Genomic DNA, 18138 nt, shown 5'->3' on the forward strand with positions numbered 1-18138 from the left:
TTTCCATACAAAATTTTCAATAATCAGCATTTGCCGTAACTTCTTTTACTCACTTGCGTGGCTTGTAATTTGCAGCAAAAATGTAATATTTCTCATTAAAACGTCTAAGCGCGTTTTTGAATTATTCGCATTTGAATTATTATTTCGGCCACCTTCATTCTCATAGTTTCTTGCCCTTCGGGAATTCTTCCAATATTTCACGTCATTTCGTTTGTCGAAGCTACATTTTTTGTTATTCTTTTGCATTGTAGGGGAGACTGGGGCAATATTTGTCAAAACGGATATTTAATTTTTTTACAAGCTCCCAGAGAATCTAATTGATTTCTATTGAGCGTATTCTTATAGAAAAATTACTGCTCTACAACTTTGCCGAAGCTCACTTTTCTCTATCTCGAAAGGAAATGCTCTTTCCGAGCCATTTTCCAAAAGATGATTTTGTGGAAATTCTCAAAAGTGCTGGGGCAAAATTTGTCAGACAAGGGGCATTTTTTGTAATTTTCTTTCCCTTTGTTAAGAGCTCTGGTGAATGAAATAAATATTCTATTGACATATTTTGGTAGGAAGTTTGTTCCTCTACAATTTGTTGCAAATCATTAGCCTGTAAATAAACGAAAAATATGATTTTCAAGTAATTTTCCAAGAGCTGTTTCTCGCAAGAAAATTCTCTTCGGCCGCTCAAAAAATGCAGAAAAGGCGAATTGGGCGAGTTGAATGAACGAAGTTTGCCGACTAAATGTCACTTGTGGCGAAACAAAAAGAAGAAGAAGAATATGGCCAAGATGAAGGTTGTGTTTACCTTTTACAGAATTTTCAGATTTTAGAGCTTAGTGAATAATTGGCATGCTGTGTTTATTATCTTCCTCGTGATATCCTACTGTCTTGAATCCCGAAACTTGACTTGATTTAAACCTCTTCGAAAAATAATGTTGGAATTATAAGTGAATAAATTTGTTACAACAAATACTTAAATAGTGTCGCAGAGTTATTTTGGTCACTTTTTTCAACGTTTTAAGCTCCTTCAATGAGATTATTGGCTTCTTGCTCGTAGGCAATATTATTAAAAGTGTTACTAACGTCAAGTGGTCCTAATAATAGGATGGGGGAAATACGAATCAAAAGATAAATATTCTTTGAGCCAGTTTATTTCAGGATAGGTACTAACTAGTTGTAACTTTGTATTTCCTATGTTTTCTTTGGCAGACGTCCCCTCTTTTTCGGCCTCTCTTTTGCAGCCTCCTTCTCAGTTTTTTGTTTTTTAGCAGATTTCTGCTCAGCTGCAAGTTGCGACATCATATCGGGATCTGTTAAAATCTCACTAGATCTCTTCTTGCGTCCGGGACGGGATGTAGATCGTGGTTCTGCTTTTGGCAAAGGCCTTATGGATTCAAGAAGGTCGTCAAAATTTTTCTTTTCACTTTCCGGTGCAGATCTTGTATCAACTGGTTCCTCCTTTATATTTGAAGCTTGAGGAGAATTGCAAACTGCAGGTATTTGAGGGATGTCAGTTACCATGGATGGCTTGAATGCATCGTCATTAAAAATTAAAGGATTGAAGGGCCATATGCCAGTGGCTTTGAAACCAGAAATGTTGTTGGCTCTTGTCACTGCAGCGTCCATGGCTAGAGAAACTACTCCTGGAAGATCATATATAGACAAAGATCGTCCAGGATGTGCATTCATCCAAGAATCCATGTGAGCAGCCATTGCTCTCTTGAACGGGCCATACACTGAGCGGTCTAGTGGTTGGAGTTTGTGGCTAGAATGTGGAGGAATTGACAACACATTGATTCCATTGTCAACGCAAAACTTAAGTCCTGCGATAGACAAATGGGATTGATGGTTATCTAAAACCAGAAGCACTGGGTTTGTCATGGAAGCACCGGAATGCATTTTGAAGTGTTGCAAAAATTGAAGGAAATGGTCAGAGTTCATCCAGCCTGATGGGTTGGCTGCCCCAATACTCCCAGGCGGTGCACCATTGATAAAGTGCTCATTGTACTTTACACGCGGGAAAATAAAAAATGGTGGAATGGAGTTTCCTGCAGCGTTGACCGCAAGTGCCACTGTGATCAGTGTGCCCCTTTCACTCGAGGTTATACGTCCAATTTGCTTAACGCCTCGACGGCAAATTATTTTTCCAGGATCCTGCACAGTGGTTACTCCCGTTTCATCCATGTTATATATGTGGGAGGCATCGAAGGAGTGTCTGGCATATAGTGAACGGAGCTGGGTGAAAAACTTATTTACATTTGTCTTGTTAAATCCCATCGCCCTTTGCAAGCTTGTTGCTTCCGGCTTTCTCAAAGACAAATTCGGATGGCGTTTTCGAAAATTGTAAAACCAGTCAATCCCTGCAATCTTCTTCCGATCCCAAGATGATGGTGTAGAAATCTTCAGTTGATGGGCAAAATCGAAGGCCAATTTTCTTACATTATTTATAGTTAAGCCGAAGTAGCTGTCCGAACAATCCAACAAATATTTTTCCAAAGCAGCTTCCTGTGCTTCATTGAACACACTTGATCGACCTGGCTTCACAGTTTTTAGGAGTTTAGTATTCTCCAATTCTCCTCCTCTTACTTTCCAATAGAGTCGCAATGTTTCGCGGTTGATTCCTTGGGATTTGGCAGCCGATCTCACCGATACACCATCCTTCACCGCATTCAAAGCCAACAAGAGCTTCTCAGGGTCAAGCACGTTGTTTCTTCTCTGATACTCTCGGACCATGATACTCTTGAAAGGTTGATTAATGGTTATAATTATATTAATATAACTACAAGCTAAATATCCAAATATTGATGTTCTCACTTAAGCTGGAATAGATCAATCTGGAACTCCCTGACGTCGAGGAACTAGGAAAAGCGATAAAACTGCTCTGAATCTTTTGATAACCAAAAACAAATAACAAGCGGCGAGTTTTTGACAATGACGTTTCTCTTCGCCGTGCAAAACATCGGAAATCTTCGTTTTTTGCCAAATTTTGCCCCATGCCTTTTGACAAATTTTACCCCGAGTGCTCTTTTCTAATACAAATATTTTTAGGAAGAAAACTTTTTAGAAAAAGCTTAAACTGATACCATATTCATGTTGAGCGGGTTCAAATTATCATAAAAACACACACCAATGAAAAAATTTTGGAAAGCAAATCAATGAAAATTGATATCTCCTGAAGGCCAAATATTTTAAAAAGAGGCCTCAAAATTTCAATATTTTTTATTTTCTATATTTCTTACTTGAATTCTTTAAAACATTGGACGTTTAAAGGACTTCATGCAGGCTATCTGTGGTAAAAAATCTAATTTTTTATTTCTTTTCTCTTCAAAGTTATGGAATATTAAAATTTTTGATTTGGCAAATTTTGCCCCAGTCTCCCCTACTTTCAAAAATAAACTTTTTAAGACGAAAATCAATTATTTGGCAATTGTTTTGTATTTTTTAGATAGTTAATACTCAAGAGAAACTAATGGAATATAGTCTTAAATATGTTTCATATTCTTTTAGCAGATAGATCCTGAAAGAAAGTGCTCCACTCCTGTGTGAAACTGTCCCATCCTTCCCTATTTTGTTTTTTTCTTCTTAAAATTCTTACATAAAGTTTCTTTTCACAAGTTTCTGAAAAATTTTCAAAAATTTGCCCTACTAAATAAAAATAAATATTTTATTATTATATTTAAAATAAATAGTAGGGAAGATCGGGGTAGAATTAGCCACGTATAGAGGAAACCATTATTTATTCGAAGTATATACTTCCCTTCCTATTCATTGAAATATATTTAAGCCTCATACAAATATTTTTTATACAAATTATACGCAATGAAAAATTTCATTTAGTGGCTAATTATATCCCGGTTGCCCCTTGGTACCATTTGTACAGATTTAAAAAATGCATAAGATGATTAGACATTTTTTTTAGCAGAATCAAGTTATATTCCTAAGAAAACCCGCCAATTTCTTTGGTGAAACTGATATTCTCAAGGATATTCTGCACTTCATCTTACATCCACCCCCAACCTTGAGGCACTCTTTCACGGAATACGCCAAATTCACCGCGTACTCCTCACTTGGCCGAAGCACAGATGCGCCGAGAGTGGCTGCTCTAGCGTTTTGTGCCCTCCTCCAGTTTGTATTTTCGTGCCGTCGAGTCAGTCGCATTCTATCCTCCGTGGAAGCGAGTTCTAGAGGCTCTTCCTCCGGCTTTCTCGTGTGCTTCAATAGTGACTCTCCTCGAGTGAACGTGTTCTGGACACCCGGTGTCTCCTCCTGTGCTGTGTCCAGACATTTAGTCGCCTATCGGTTTCTCTGCTAAAAAGAATGCTAATTGGTATTTTTGGTACCATGGGGGTGTAAAGAAAAGTGCATATCGGTGTTGAATATTCAAAAAAGAAACGGTAGATAACTGAAGAATTCTCTGTAAGAAGTTTTTGGTGTGGAGTGAAGACTTGAACATGCATATCAGACAGTGTTTAATTGTGCTGGCAATTGTTGTGACGAGTGTGCAGAAATGCAGGGCAATACCATCGGACATCTACATGAAGATGTTCGCGGTACAACCACCACCTGACCCATGCTATGATGAGAAACGTCCCAGGCGGTGTGTGCCGGATTTTGTGAATGCCGCCTTTGGGACACCTATGATTGCGTCCAGCACGTGCGGTCAGCGAGGTCCTTCGCGATACTGTGAACTCAGTGAACCACTTAATCCAGTATCCAGCAACAGTGCAACTCCCTCTGGAACCACTACAACATGCCAAATCTGCGATGATACCATTCCCAAGCGTCGATTCCCACCGTCCGCCCTGACAGACCTCAACAACCCTAATAATCTCACCTGCTGGCGCTCAGAATCTCTCCCACCTACAGTTCCTGGACAACTGGACAATGTTACCCTTACGCTGTCCCTTGGAAAAAAATATGAATTGACCTATATCAGTCTGCAATTCTGCCCAAGATCTGTAAAACCTGATTCCATGGCGATCTATAAGAGTTCAGATTATGGCATTACTTGGCAACCCTTCCAGTTCTACAGTTCTCAGTGCAGGAAAATCTACGGCCGACCCAATAGGGCTACTATTACTAAGGCTAATGAACAAGAAGCCAGGTGCACCGACGCACATCGTCATTCTGGAGACAGTGTAGGGAATCAAGGTGCTAGGATCGCCTTTAGTATTTTAGAAGGCCGACCCTCAGCTTCAGACTATGAATCTTCTCCAGTTCTTCAAGACTGGGCAACAGCTACGGATGTCCGTGTAATCTTCAATCGCATACAGATGCAACAGGACACAATGGATGAATTGCTCCTAATTGGGCCACAGCAGACCAGCAAGTTTAGGGATGATCTGCATGGAGCCAATGCCATAGAAAGTATTACGGCATCTACGTCAGCGGCAACTAGCATTGCAACGCATCACTACGCGGTGTCTGATTTTGCCGTAGGCGGACGGTGCAAGTGCAATGGACATGCCTCCAAGTGTCTTCCCATGGGTCGCGATGGACAATTGACCTGTGACTGCAAGCACAATACCATGGGCCGAGATTGTGAGCGGTGCAAACCCTTCTACTACGACAGACCTTGGAGCAGAGCAACACAGCGTGATGCCAATGAGTGCAAAGGTAAGTGCTTATCAGTAAATTATCCCCAAAGTCTAATTGACTTCAATCTGGCGCGAAAGTGTGTGCAGAGAAAAGAGATAATTCGATGTTTCCCTGACATTCCTTTTCTGGTCCAGGTGAGATCAGTGTGGGAAAAAAGTTGGCAGATTCTGTGTGGTGTATTGATGCCAAGAAGGCATCATTCACGACAAATTTTTGCCACAAGGGAGATTTACTCACAGGTATATCCTAAAAGACATCCCAGACAATTTCGTCATAACCCGCAACAAAACACCTTTTATCCTTGTGAAATATAACATTTTGAGACATACTTCTTTTGAGGATGGTTTGTGTTCCTCAAGGGAAGGTTTCTTTTCTCTATTTCTTCAAGAAGTGTGACAAAAATTATAAGAAAAGACAGTTAAATGCAACAAAAATGCAACAAGAAGTTGTTCAACATTTCATATTGTCAAGAGAAGCAAGATGAAATTTAATTGGACAATATATGAAAAGATCCCTTAAACTCCCAAAGGTTGTCTGTTGCTTCCGTGCCTGACATAGAACTTTATAGAAGAAACTTAACTTCTGGAAAATGAGTGTATGAACTTGTGATACTTTGTCGTATCGTCAACTTTAAGAAAATTCTATCTCAATATTAAATTTAAAAAAAAACTTTCCTAACGAGTATTGGAAATCAGTTTGGGATTGTTATTTTAAGGCTTACCAGGGTAAAACGGTTAAACGAATTTTTAAAAATAGCGATAGAGCCTCCGGAAATTCAATCAATATAAAAAATATGATGCTCGAAATGTTGAGGAGAGGACTCTGATAATACAATCGCTTGATTTTTAATTCAGAATATGTACAAACGTATGTATATAGTACCGTAAGTGTAAGTCCATGCAGCGATTTTTAGCGTAAATGTTAAATAGTTATAGATCACCACCTCATGCCCTTAGATACTCGAAATTTATTCATGTTTGTTATACGAAATTGATTGAAGAAAGAAATTACGATTTTACTTCCTCTTCTTTTTAGAATTATCCCTTAATTTGGATGCCTATTGTAGCGCTACAATCCGAAACAAATGCTCCATAATTTCCTTATTCCGTTTGAGAGTAGATAAAGATCATATATCTCCATCCTTCTCTATCCTTTTCCTATCGAGTAGCTGTGTTACTGTGAAATCTGGTTCTTACAGGTGGGGTGCCTTTGTGAGACCGGTCATAGTGGTACTGATCATTGGGGAGATCGGTAGGGGAGACTGGGGCAAAAAGTCACAAAATCGAAAAATTCAAAATTCAGTACCTTCCAAGGTAACAAAAATAGCGGCTCAATTTTTTTCTATATATAGCCTCCATAGACCTTCTTCAATGTCGTTAAGTTTCTTAAAATTCGAACAAGGAAGGAATTTAGAAAATAAAAGATATCGAAATTTTTAGCCCTATTTTTGAAATATTTTCCTTGCAGAAGATAACAATTATTAATCAAAATATGACAATACCCAATGTCTGGTACTAATTTCCCCAGCATTTTTGAGAATTTACACAAAATTACCTTTTAGAAATCGGCTCGATTTTCGTATTTCCTTACAAAATAGAGGAAAATTACTTTCACAAAGTTGTAGAGCGGTAAATTTCCTATAAAACTGCGCTAATTAGAAATTTTTGAAGCGCTCGAGTAGCTTGTAAAAAAAATAAAATATCCGTTTTGTGACTTTTTGCCCCAGTCTCCCCTACTGTTCCATAGAAGTTCTGGTCCTTTCCAAAATTCGTTTCCGCTTCCGCCAAACTATTTAATAGACTGTCGACAAGAATTCTTTTTAACATGATTTTGCTTGAATGAAAAAAGGAAACGATAATTGAACAGATCAGTACAGTAATTGACAATTTTCGACAATATGACAAATTTTCGTGATAAATTCGAGAACACGACAACATTAAAGCCCAGTGAGCATCAAAAGACCATTGGAAGCCGCTCTCTGAAGTTCTTAGTAATTAGTTTGAATCTGATTTTTGTTCAATTTTTCTAAATTAACCACTTAAAATTTTTTAAATTTGTCATACGACATTGTTATACTGTTACAGAATTTTTCTACAGAGTTGTTGATATAAACGGTTTAAGAATATTGTTCTTTCTTGTTAAGGATATTTTAAAAATCTAATAAATAAATAAGAAGTATTAAAAAATTACTCCCTCTGTCTCAAAAAAAAGTCGTACATTCTTTTATATAAAATGCACTAACAAACGTACAACTTTTTTTGGGACGGAAAGAGTAATATTTTATAATAAATATTTTAAAAAGCTTTATTTAAGGGATTACGTGGGTCAAAAAGACTCGAAAATACCATATTTTCTCAAATTTTTTTAACTGCACAATTCCACGAGAGAGTAGTTTTGTTTAACGTAATAAATTTTTATTTTTATTTACGGTTTTAAGAATATAAAAGTACAACATTTATATTATATTTTCTCAAATATTCATTAGAAAGTCTTTAAAACTCTGCCGTTGAGACCTGATTTTCAGAGACTTATTTTGAAAAAAAAAATGCTTTTTCGTGGACAAGATTTCTCAGAGTTTATTCATCAGAAATCAAAAAACTAAATATTTTCTGTTAGCTGATGATTTTAACTCGTACTTGAACGGTACAAGTAAATTGAAATACAAATAAAAAATACAATTTTCGGCGTATTTTACACAACTTATCGCCTTGTAAAATAAGTTGTGATCAAGATAGAAAAATTCTACCGTTCAAGTACGAGTTTAACTCATCAGCTAACAGGAAATATTTAGTTTTTTGATGTCAGATAAATACACTCTGAGAAATTTTGTCTACCGAAAACTATGTAATTTTTCAAAAACTGTCTCCAAAAATCAGGTCTCAACGGGTGAATTTTTAAAATTTTGTAATTTTTCAGATAATTTTCAGAAAATGTATTTAAAATGTTATACTTTTATATTCTCAATATCTCGAATTAAATTTTTGTTTATTATCTTGAAAAAAGATGCCAAGGAAATATGCTGTTTTTTCTTTGACTGCGCGACTCACGTAACTCCTGAAAAACAATTACCGTAGAAGCGAATGACTTTGCCGTCCGGCGGCGGTGACTTTGCACCTCTGCTTTTCGTAGGCTTTGTTTTAATTCTGTGAATTAAGAATGATCTAGTGACCAGAAGGGGACTTAAGGATGGTTTAAAAATTATCCTTAAGTGCTAGAATTAAAAAAAAAAAACTAAAACTAAAACTGATCACAGGAATATACTTAATAAAAAAGCCGTTGCACACAAAATAGTTGAGAGGGAAGTGAGGAACTTTTTAATTAAGACACCTTTTCAATAGGGGAAATAGGGCTTTTTCTCCTATTTTTAAATGAAACTGAGCCTTATTGTAATTTAATTAAGTTTTACAATTGATTTCTGGAGATAAATTATGTAATTTTAAGGTTCAATTGCATTTAAAGATTGGAAGGAAAGGCCCTATCTCACAGGTGCTCCACTTTGCCCTACCTTACGTTACTTTCTGAAAATTCAGGCATTTTGTTAAAATAAACAGATATTTTTTTTTAAATTTTGAATTAATAAACGTTCATATGCCTAAAGCTTAACTCTTCATTTACTAATGAAATTTTTTATTTGCTTGTTCTACTATAGAAAGTTGTATAAAAATCAAACATAAAATAATAAAACTGAAAATAAAATCTTTTGTTCATAAAAGATTTATCCGCAATAAATTTTTCAGGGTTAGGATAGAAATTAATATACGAAAATCCTAAAGGCTTCTACAGATTGGAAATCATTTTCAAAAAAAAAAGTCAAAATTCTGTCAAAAATGCATTTTTTGACGAAAATTGCTACCACTGTGTCCTGTACAAAGTCAAACTCTTCCTAAAAATTAATTGTATTAGAAAATTTAATAATGTCAGTCAAAAGTTGTATAAACTCAGGTTTGAATCGTTTTAGGCACCTGATTCAAATAGTCTAAATCCGTAGATTTCAGTTTAGGGGAAAGTGCCCATGCATTGCACGGTCCTAGGCTTTATGATAACTTAATTTTTCCTGTGTTTCTGAATAAATATAATCCTGCAATATATTTAAAAAATAGGACACTTTCCCCTGGTTTTTAAAATTTGGGAGCGATGAGTCATATTTATTGAAAAACATATTAAAAATTTAGTCATAAAGCTTGGGACCGTGCAAAGCTTGGGCAATGGGCACTTTCCCCTACTTGAATAAAATTCTTATTCGAGCATTTTGCGAATTTTCTTCAACATTGTCTTTTTTTTTTAAATAAATTATTCAAGTTTACTCTCTACCTCATTTTTCGTTTAAATGAAAATTCCATTTCCATTCTGCTTTTTTTTTGCCATTGTCAAAGAAATTTAGCCTCTGGCTAGAAGATTCACGAGAGGGTAATTTTTCCGGCTTGTGCTTGTGATTAATGAAATTTCAACATTGACTATTTTATTCCGAGAAACTGAATGATGTGAAATTGAATGGGTTAAAAAAAAATGTCGAATGTTGTGATCCAATCTCATGTGCAGATATTTTTGTAGGCTGTTCCCTCATGTGAGGAAAATGTGACCATTTGATTTTTGTGGCTGTCAGAGACATTTTCAGGGGCAAATAAACATAACTAAGGGACTTTGGGGTGTATAGAGAAGTCCCTATGTCCGTAATTTACTTTTTTTCTGTTCTTTCACTTCAATTTTCCTACAGAACTTTTGTACGTTTTCATGAAGATGTGTATTGGAAGAATGAGGGCACATTAATAGAAATGGGCATTTATGGGAATTGACCTTAAAGTTTTCTCATGAAAAGGTAATTTCTTTTTACAACACATTCAAAAAATAAGAAAATATTCATTTTATTTATATATGGTTATACCGGTTATACCCGTATTAATTAACTTAAAATTCAAAGAACTTTGGCCTAACATACTTAAAAGTAAAAATAGTTATTTGATTATTTGTGAAAATGAGTCCTTTGTTTTTACGGAATTTTAATTATTGGAGATGCAAAATTATTCAAAAATCGGTACTTTACCGATTCATTACCGATGATAATCGATGCAACCGGACTTGAAATTTGAATACCTTTCCAAAAAATCCAAATTTAAGCAAATTGGTTGAAAAATGGGCTGTCCAAAGTGGTTGACTTTTGACCTTCAATAATAATTTAAAATGACAAATTTTCCGGTCATAGGTATATTCGGACGAAATTTTCACCTGGACTACCTCTAATATTCAAAAATCATTGAAAAAGCTTCTTAAATGTTTGTAACATTTTGTCATTTGTTCGTAATCTTTTGCCAAAAACAAAACATTTTTTTTACAAGCATTTACGAATAAATGTTTGTAAAAGTTCAAAAAAAAATGCTCGTCAATTGATCATGTCTTGAACAATGTGTACTAAAAAAAAGTACAACCTTTTGCGAACTTGTTTGTGGGTTATACGATTTATAAGCATTCCGTAAGTCTCCAAATAGGAATTCAGAAACATTTACCAACAAATTTACGAATTATCTTGTTTCTGTTTAGAAAGAAGTTATTCTCGAAATTTTCATTATTACGTTTATTATTATCAAAAGTTCGAAGGACCTGTCGTTTATCCAATGAGATGGGTGGGACAAAAATCCCATGATAGCTATAATCAAGTATTAATTTACAGAAAATAAATTAATTGAAATTGAATTAAATTGAAATAAATTCAGAAATCAAGTGAAAACATCTCAATTTTAGGAACTGACTGCATTAACATAATTTTGTCTACACTAAGAAAAAAACTAAAAAGTTAAAACAACTCTATGGCAGAGTTGAATTAACTCTACGATTATCGACGTAATTATTACTCTTTTTTATGTAAAATTTCATCTCGACTGAAGTATATGTTTAAGTGTTTTCGTTTTAAGAATATACTTCAGTCAACAAGATTTTTGTGTGACAAAGTTCATATGGAACATCAACTAGAAATATGACTAACAGTGTTTCATGAAGACATGTGCGTGCGTCATACGTTACTGAGTGAGAGAAATCCGAAAAAGTAAAAAAAAAAACATTCCGGAAATCTTAATTCTACCCTGCATTATTGATCCGAAATCGGTGTAAATATTATGCTTTTTAGGTGTATTATGTGTTAAGCTTACCCTTTTTATATTAATTTTACAATTAAAAAAAATGTAAAATTAACATTAAAAATGTTGATATATTTTTACACCTAAAAAATGTTAAAGTTATGAGGAAAAAAATTTAATCGCACCCTATTTTTTTCTGAGTGGTGATATTTCGCTTGGACTATAGGGAACTTGAGATCAAGAAAACGTTAATAAAGAAAATTATTAAAATAGAAAAAATATAAAATTGCAAAATCTATCCATTTGAAACGAGCTATTTTAACTCTTAAAACAAGTTATTTTCAGTCTTAAAAAGAGTTATTTACGCTGTTTAGTCATGTAAATTTTAGGAAAGAAAGTTAAAACAATTCTTCTGAATATTACACCTAAATAGAAATAAAATCAACTCTAAAGTTTAGTTAATCGAAAATCACAACGAAAAAGAGTCAATTTAACTTCTAATCGGGTAAGTTTTACTCGATTATTTTTCTGAGTGTATGAATGAAAATGCTTATTTAACGCGAAATTTTCCAATCGTTTGGAAGGACGAACGAGTCATTCTGACGTAAAATTACCTCAATCATAACCGTCAAATTATTTCTCATAATTCCTGACTTTCCGTGATCAAACGCGCTGAAAATCAGTACCAATGAGAACAGAACTTTTCTTTAACATCTAAAGTACGGATATAAGACAATAATATTATTCAAAAATGCTACTTGGGATAGTCTCGTTTTTTTCTGTAAAGTTTATCTCAAAAAGATACATTGGGATTACCATGGAGAAGTCGTAATGGTAGAATAATATTACCTCCTAAGTCCCTTTTCAAATAATTTCTAACAGTGTTTGTGTGATTTTAGCTTTGACTTCCTACAACATTGTTCCTATAAACTCACCCTCCACAAGATATTTCCTCAAAGCTCAAGAAAGTACACAAGAGACCATTCTCCAGGAAAATAATTATTTAAATTTACTCTCAAATTGTCGGTGCTTTTTTTCCTGGCAAGGAGGCACTTTTTCAATTAAAGACAACTTTCCCTGGTGAAAGAGTGAAAGAAGAGTTGAGATAGAAAGAATGAAATTTTACTGTGAAATTGAATGACTCGCGGAAATTCTCTGGTGGTCCATTTTTCCATCATCTGTGCATACTATTGTCGGTTTGTCTTTGGGGTGAATACCGAAGAGAGGAAATAATACACCATAGTATAATTCAGTGTCTTATAAAATATTGCTACAGACCCATTGAATTGACCAAGTATACACGTTTCTTTCGATACCTTCCTCCTGAGCCTCTACCTCTTCTTTCTTTTGCTTTTATTTATTTTTTTTTGGACTCTGGCTGTATATAACTTCTCCCCACATTAGAAAACAACATCTCTGAGAAGGTAATTCATTGATTTCTAATTGAATAGCCGTTAGGGTCGTGTGCTATAATTTTGCAGTCAATTGTTTGCATTCAGTCAATATTGCAATATAATATTTTTATTTCATGAATGACTCTATGTCTCTCCTCCAATATGCACTCAATGTCTTGGAAATTCTCGCTATATCAGGGTCCAATTCACTACTTCAATTCTCCCTGCCTTATATTTTCCATGTTTTTTTCCACATATAAATGTTTATTTTGATAAATTGCCTGAATTTCATCCACATTTAATGTTGACTCTACACTACAAAATTTACTGACTATTGTACTTTCGATTTGAACCAAAAAGGGGATCAATTGCTAAAGTGACACTCTTAAGTGGGAGCTTTCTTGAGCAACTTCTATAAGGAATCTCCTTTAGTCAGTCAAAGTTGAATATTCATATGGAAAAAATGTGATATGCCGTGAAAAAGAAGTTCTTGGGAATTGAATTAAAAAGTCTTCACATCTTCATGTGAGCTTTTATATGATGCCAACAAACTCAATTACCATCCTTACCTTTTGCTGGGAGAAATTGCGAAGATACCCGGGATGGATGAAAATAATATCATTAGGGAGTGATGTTCGACGTGGTTTTCTTCAGAGGAGTTGATTGTGGTGAGATGGTATGTCATATCATATCACTTGTCCTCGAATAGGTACTCCTAAGCCATCGACCATCCACTTAATGGTATTAAGATATTGGAGGAGACAGTGTACACCTTATACCTCCCCTAAAGGTTTATTTTAATTCAATTTTCCAGTATCAAAATGCTCGTGGCTACAGAGATCTTACTCTATCATCATCATCTGGCAATTTTCAATCTTTGACACACAAAATTTCCACCTTCTGGTCAGAAGAGGCAGAGACTGAGAGATTTAGGTAAATCACGTTGTGGGTTTGCCTCTCAGGTTCTCTTGCTCAAATGTCTTGGTGATTATTTGCTAAAATGCCCAGTCGACTGATATGATTAATGAGTGGAATTAATGACAGTTTAATAGTTTATAATGTTCGTCATTTAAATCAATCCCTCTTACATCTCTTCCATCAAATTCAAATCCTGTCATACATAAATTTTAAATTTTCCTCTCTAAATTATGCATTTAGACAAATTTAATCAATACAGATTTATTGAATGTACCTAAATTTATTCTCCAAGCTTATTTTCCTATTTTTCACGTGATATAATTTTAATAAAAGAAAACAGGTAAGCGAATATACCACTTTGCGGAATACTCGAGCAACATTTCGCGAAATTAACTTCGACACTTTACTTATATTTATTTATAGCATTTAGAGATAAACAGTTTAATTAAACCAATTTATAAATAATCTCAAAATTTTCCTGAAATCGTGCAAAATTATCCCTTTAAGCGTCTTCTATACAAGGGGATTTCGAAATGCACCCCACTGTACTATGCACCGGTGAGTCTTGGGAAATCTCCCCTAGTGGTTCACGCCTGAGATAAATTTTCTCCACCCTCTGTTATAAATTCTCCATGTGTGCTCTAACTAAAATAGATAGTCTGAAAGGCTTACTATTTTATTTCGAAACGTTTCAAACGTCAATCACACAGTGTTTTACAATCAAAGAATTTGTTAAAGAGTGGTAAAGTTAATATTTATGCCTGGTGACGAACACTTCATAAGGAAGAGGAGATGATGCACTCATCCTCTATATCAAAACCGTCGTACCGCAGGATTTTATGCCAATATTGTTGCTAAATTAAGAAAATATCCTAAGTTTTTATTTTTCTATAAATCAACTTTATTCTATTTAACTAATTCTTTGTTTCTATTTAATGATGTCTAGTTAACAATTCGTTCATATTAAGAAGATTCAACGATACATTCTAAGAGAGATCGATACCGTGTCCCTATTTCACCTGCTTTTCGACTTTTAAGAATTTGAAAATAGATCACTAGAAAAAATCTCTTGAAAAACAAAAAAAAATTAAAATCGCTTAAAATGTCAAAATATTTGAAGAACATAAACATATGGAGCTTTCGAAGAGGGAGATTTTATGCGCCAAAAGATACACAAAAATGCACCGGACTAAAGCTCAGTGGGGGACTTTTGAGTCAAAATGGCGATTTCGAAATAAAATCCCCCCGTTTAGATGCTCCCTTAGCGTGAGCTCTCTAAAGCGAACGTTGGAAAGCCGAACAGCACGGAATGTCGAACAAACCAATTTTTAAGTTCGAGAATTTTCTTAAAACTTGGCAAAAAATCAATTAAGGTAAAGTGCCCTTACTCGACCGGTTCCTCGCTTCGACCGGTAGATTTATTTATATTTGATATAATATTTTGCATATGATCTAACATTAATAGATCAATTATTCCATGAATAATACGACGAACCAGTGACAAATTCATAGAAATTGACGAAATTGACCGTCAAACATTCAAAAATTGTCCCACCGATCGAGTCCAAGGAACCCGATCGATTGAGAGTACTTTACCTTAAATAACCTTCAAAGTATACTAAAATTGCACAATTACCCAATTTATTACTAGGGTAAGTGTTCCAAATTTCGGCATAGTTGCATGCAAGCGTCAAAGTCTCAAGTTTGAAATGTAATATTTTAAATACAAATTGATTTTTTTTATTTTTTCTTCTAAAAGAGTGTTGCATGGAACCTTGTAAAGAGTTTACCGTCTTTATTTACTCTAACATCTAAAAAAAAATCTAAAATGTTCTTTTGCTGATAATTTTTAGAGTACGTAAAATCTAAAAGTTCATGGAAATTCGAGGAACAAAAAAGGTGGCCGAAATTGCAAGCTGGCCGGAATTAGGCACATTTACCCTATATTATCAAAATTCATTCTCTAAATTTTCTTGTCCGATATTCTCAGCTGTCCGAATATTCAACTTTTATTTTATGCCTTAGAGAGCCTGTTTCTTACTTGATTTGAACAACACAGAAATAATACTTTAAAAAATTGATCATACATATATGTTTTTGAATGGCTACACACAGAAAAAAAAATTATAAAATTGTTCGTAAATGTTTGTGAAATCCTACGAAATGCTCGTGAATCGTATAACCCACAAACAAGTTCGTAAAATTTTGTACTTTTTTTTACAAACATTGTTCGTAAAATGATCATTTGACGAACATTTTTTGTACTTTTACAATCATTTGTTCGTAAATGTTCGTAAACACACAAAAAAATTATTTTTTTTTTTAAATTTTGTCATTTGTTCGTAAAATTTTGTTTGTCTGGCAAAAATTTACGAACAAATGACAACATTTTACGAACATTTTTTTTGTGTGTTTACGAACATTTACGAACAAATGTTTGTAAAAGTACAAAAAGGATTTCACAAATATTTACGAACAATTTTACAAAATATTTTTTTCTGTGTAGAGAACATACGAAATGCTCGTTAATCGTATAACCCATAAACAAGTTCGTAAAAGTTTGTACTTTTTTCACAAACATTGTTCGTAAGATATTCACTTGTCGTACATTTGTTGAACCTTTACAAACATTTGTTTGTAAATCGTAAACGCACAAAAATGTGTTTGTAGATTTTTGCCAGATAAACAAAAATAAGAACAAAAACTGATCACTAATAAGTGAGGATGTTACGAACATTGTTTGTGAAAAAGTATAACTTTTTACAAATTTTTTAGTAGGTTATACGAATTACGAACATTTCGTAAGTTCGCAATAGAAAAACACACATATTGTTACTCTGTGCTAAACTCTTGACTGAACTCTCCTGTCGCTCCTATCCGATTACTGAATAACCGTTTTTGGGAAATTCGTTAAAACTAAGTAATAATTAAGTTATATGATTTTGTGGCTAAATATTCAAGAAGCTGCAGAGAAATTATAATTCTCAATAATTCACAACACAAATTTTTAACATAACCTTACATTTGAGACTTTGATTTCAACAGTGTCGTTTGAATTTGAGAGATTCAGATTTCTGATTTAAAACAATATAAGTTTTTTCCTAGATAACCTTAAAATCATGTCAGAAAAAATAGTTGTTTTTGGAACACAGCGCAACTCCAATAAGGTAACCAATTTTAGTCGATTAATAAATCATCACAAAACTTACGCCAAAATAAAATGATAACGATTGTTTTTTTTTTGAAAAATTTAATTATAGGTTCAAGGTTCATAACTGGCTCTTATCAGGGAGGATTCCAAGACCTTTCCAATGAATATAAAATTATCCCAATCGGTAGAGACATTACGATCTCTAGAGACTTTGAAAATATAGTTATCGAAAAGTAATGTAAGAGGGATTACGTGTATTATTCTTTTTCTATAGAGACCGAGCAATTTGAATTATTTTCACTTTAGTATCATCAAATTATCCCTCTATATTCAATATTGATATGAATTATAGACTTTTGTTGGCAAATGAGTGATTTCTAATCTCCTACATAATATACTTTGCAATATGGAGTTGTTATGCGAGTGAAATGGATCAGAGATAAATCTCTGCTTTAATTATTCCTCTCATATATTCCCAGATCTGCACATCTCAATAAACGTGTTATTATTTGTGGCAGTATTTGCTCTTTAAAGGCAAACACGAGGCCTCGGAAAGAGTGCTCTCGGAGTGAGGTTTAGGGGGAAGTGCAGGAACTCTATCGACCCACCCGATTCATTGAGTCATTAGAGATCCGTCTCACCCTCCATAGACACTGTGCACACGGCACCGAAAATAATTAATTTCCTCCGGCATGGCTTAGACCTCTGTCGACTCAGTGTGTTTGTATCTCTCACATGTGCGTCTTCCGATGCACCAAACTTGGAAGCTACGCCATTAATTTACGAGTAAATTACGGCTTGCCTAAGGTACAGTATGTGATATTTTCTAGAGATTCCGAGAATAATCAGAAAGAGAGTAAAAAAGAAACTTTTTGTATAAGCTAAAACGAGAATTCTAGTGATTTTTGATTTAATCTAATGCGTTTTAATTTGCTTCTGAATTTGAGGTTATGTAGTTACTTTCGTAATAACAATGATGTGGTTACATAATTCGACTGTGAATCAAGGGCTCATTTTC

At 34.3% G+C, this 18138-nt stretch overlaps 1 protein-coding gene across 1 annotated transcript in view; it reads left to right on the forward strand.

The window, feature by feature from the left end:
* The first annotated feature begins 4139 nt into the window (after positions 1-4139).
* The window catches only part of LOC129807726 (netrin-A), a 134702-nt gene continuing 120703 nt past the window's right edge, over positions 4140-18138 (forward strand). Inside the window, exon 1 of the mRNA XM_055857177.1 lies at positions 4140-5607. Within this exon, the coding sequence (XP_055713152.1) occupies positions 4443-5607 (1165 nt within the window). The 5' untranslated portion in view covers positions 4140-4442. The remainder of the gene's footprint in view (positions 5608-18138) is intronic.

This window comes from Phlebotomus papatasi, chromosome 3, assembly GCF_024763615.1.
Source record: "Phlebotomus papatasi isolate M1 chromosome 3, Ppap_2.1, whole genome shotgun sequence".
NCBI lineage: Eukaryota > Metazoa > Arthropoda > Insecta > Diptera > Psychodidae > Phlebotomus > Phlebotomus papatasi.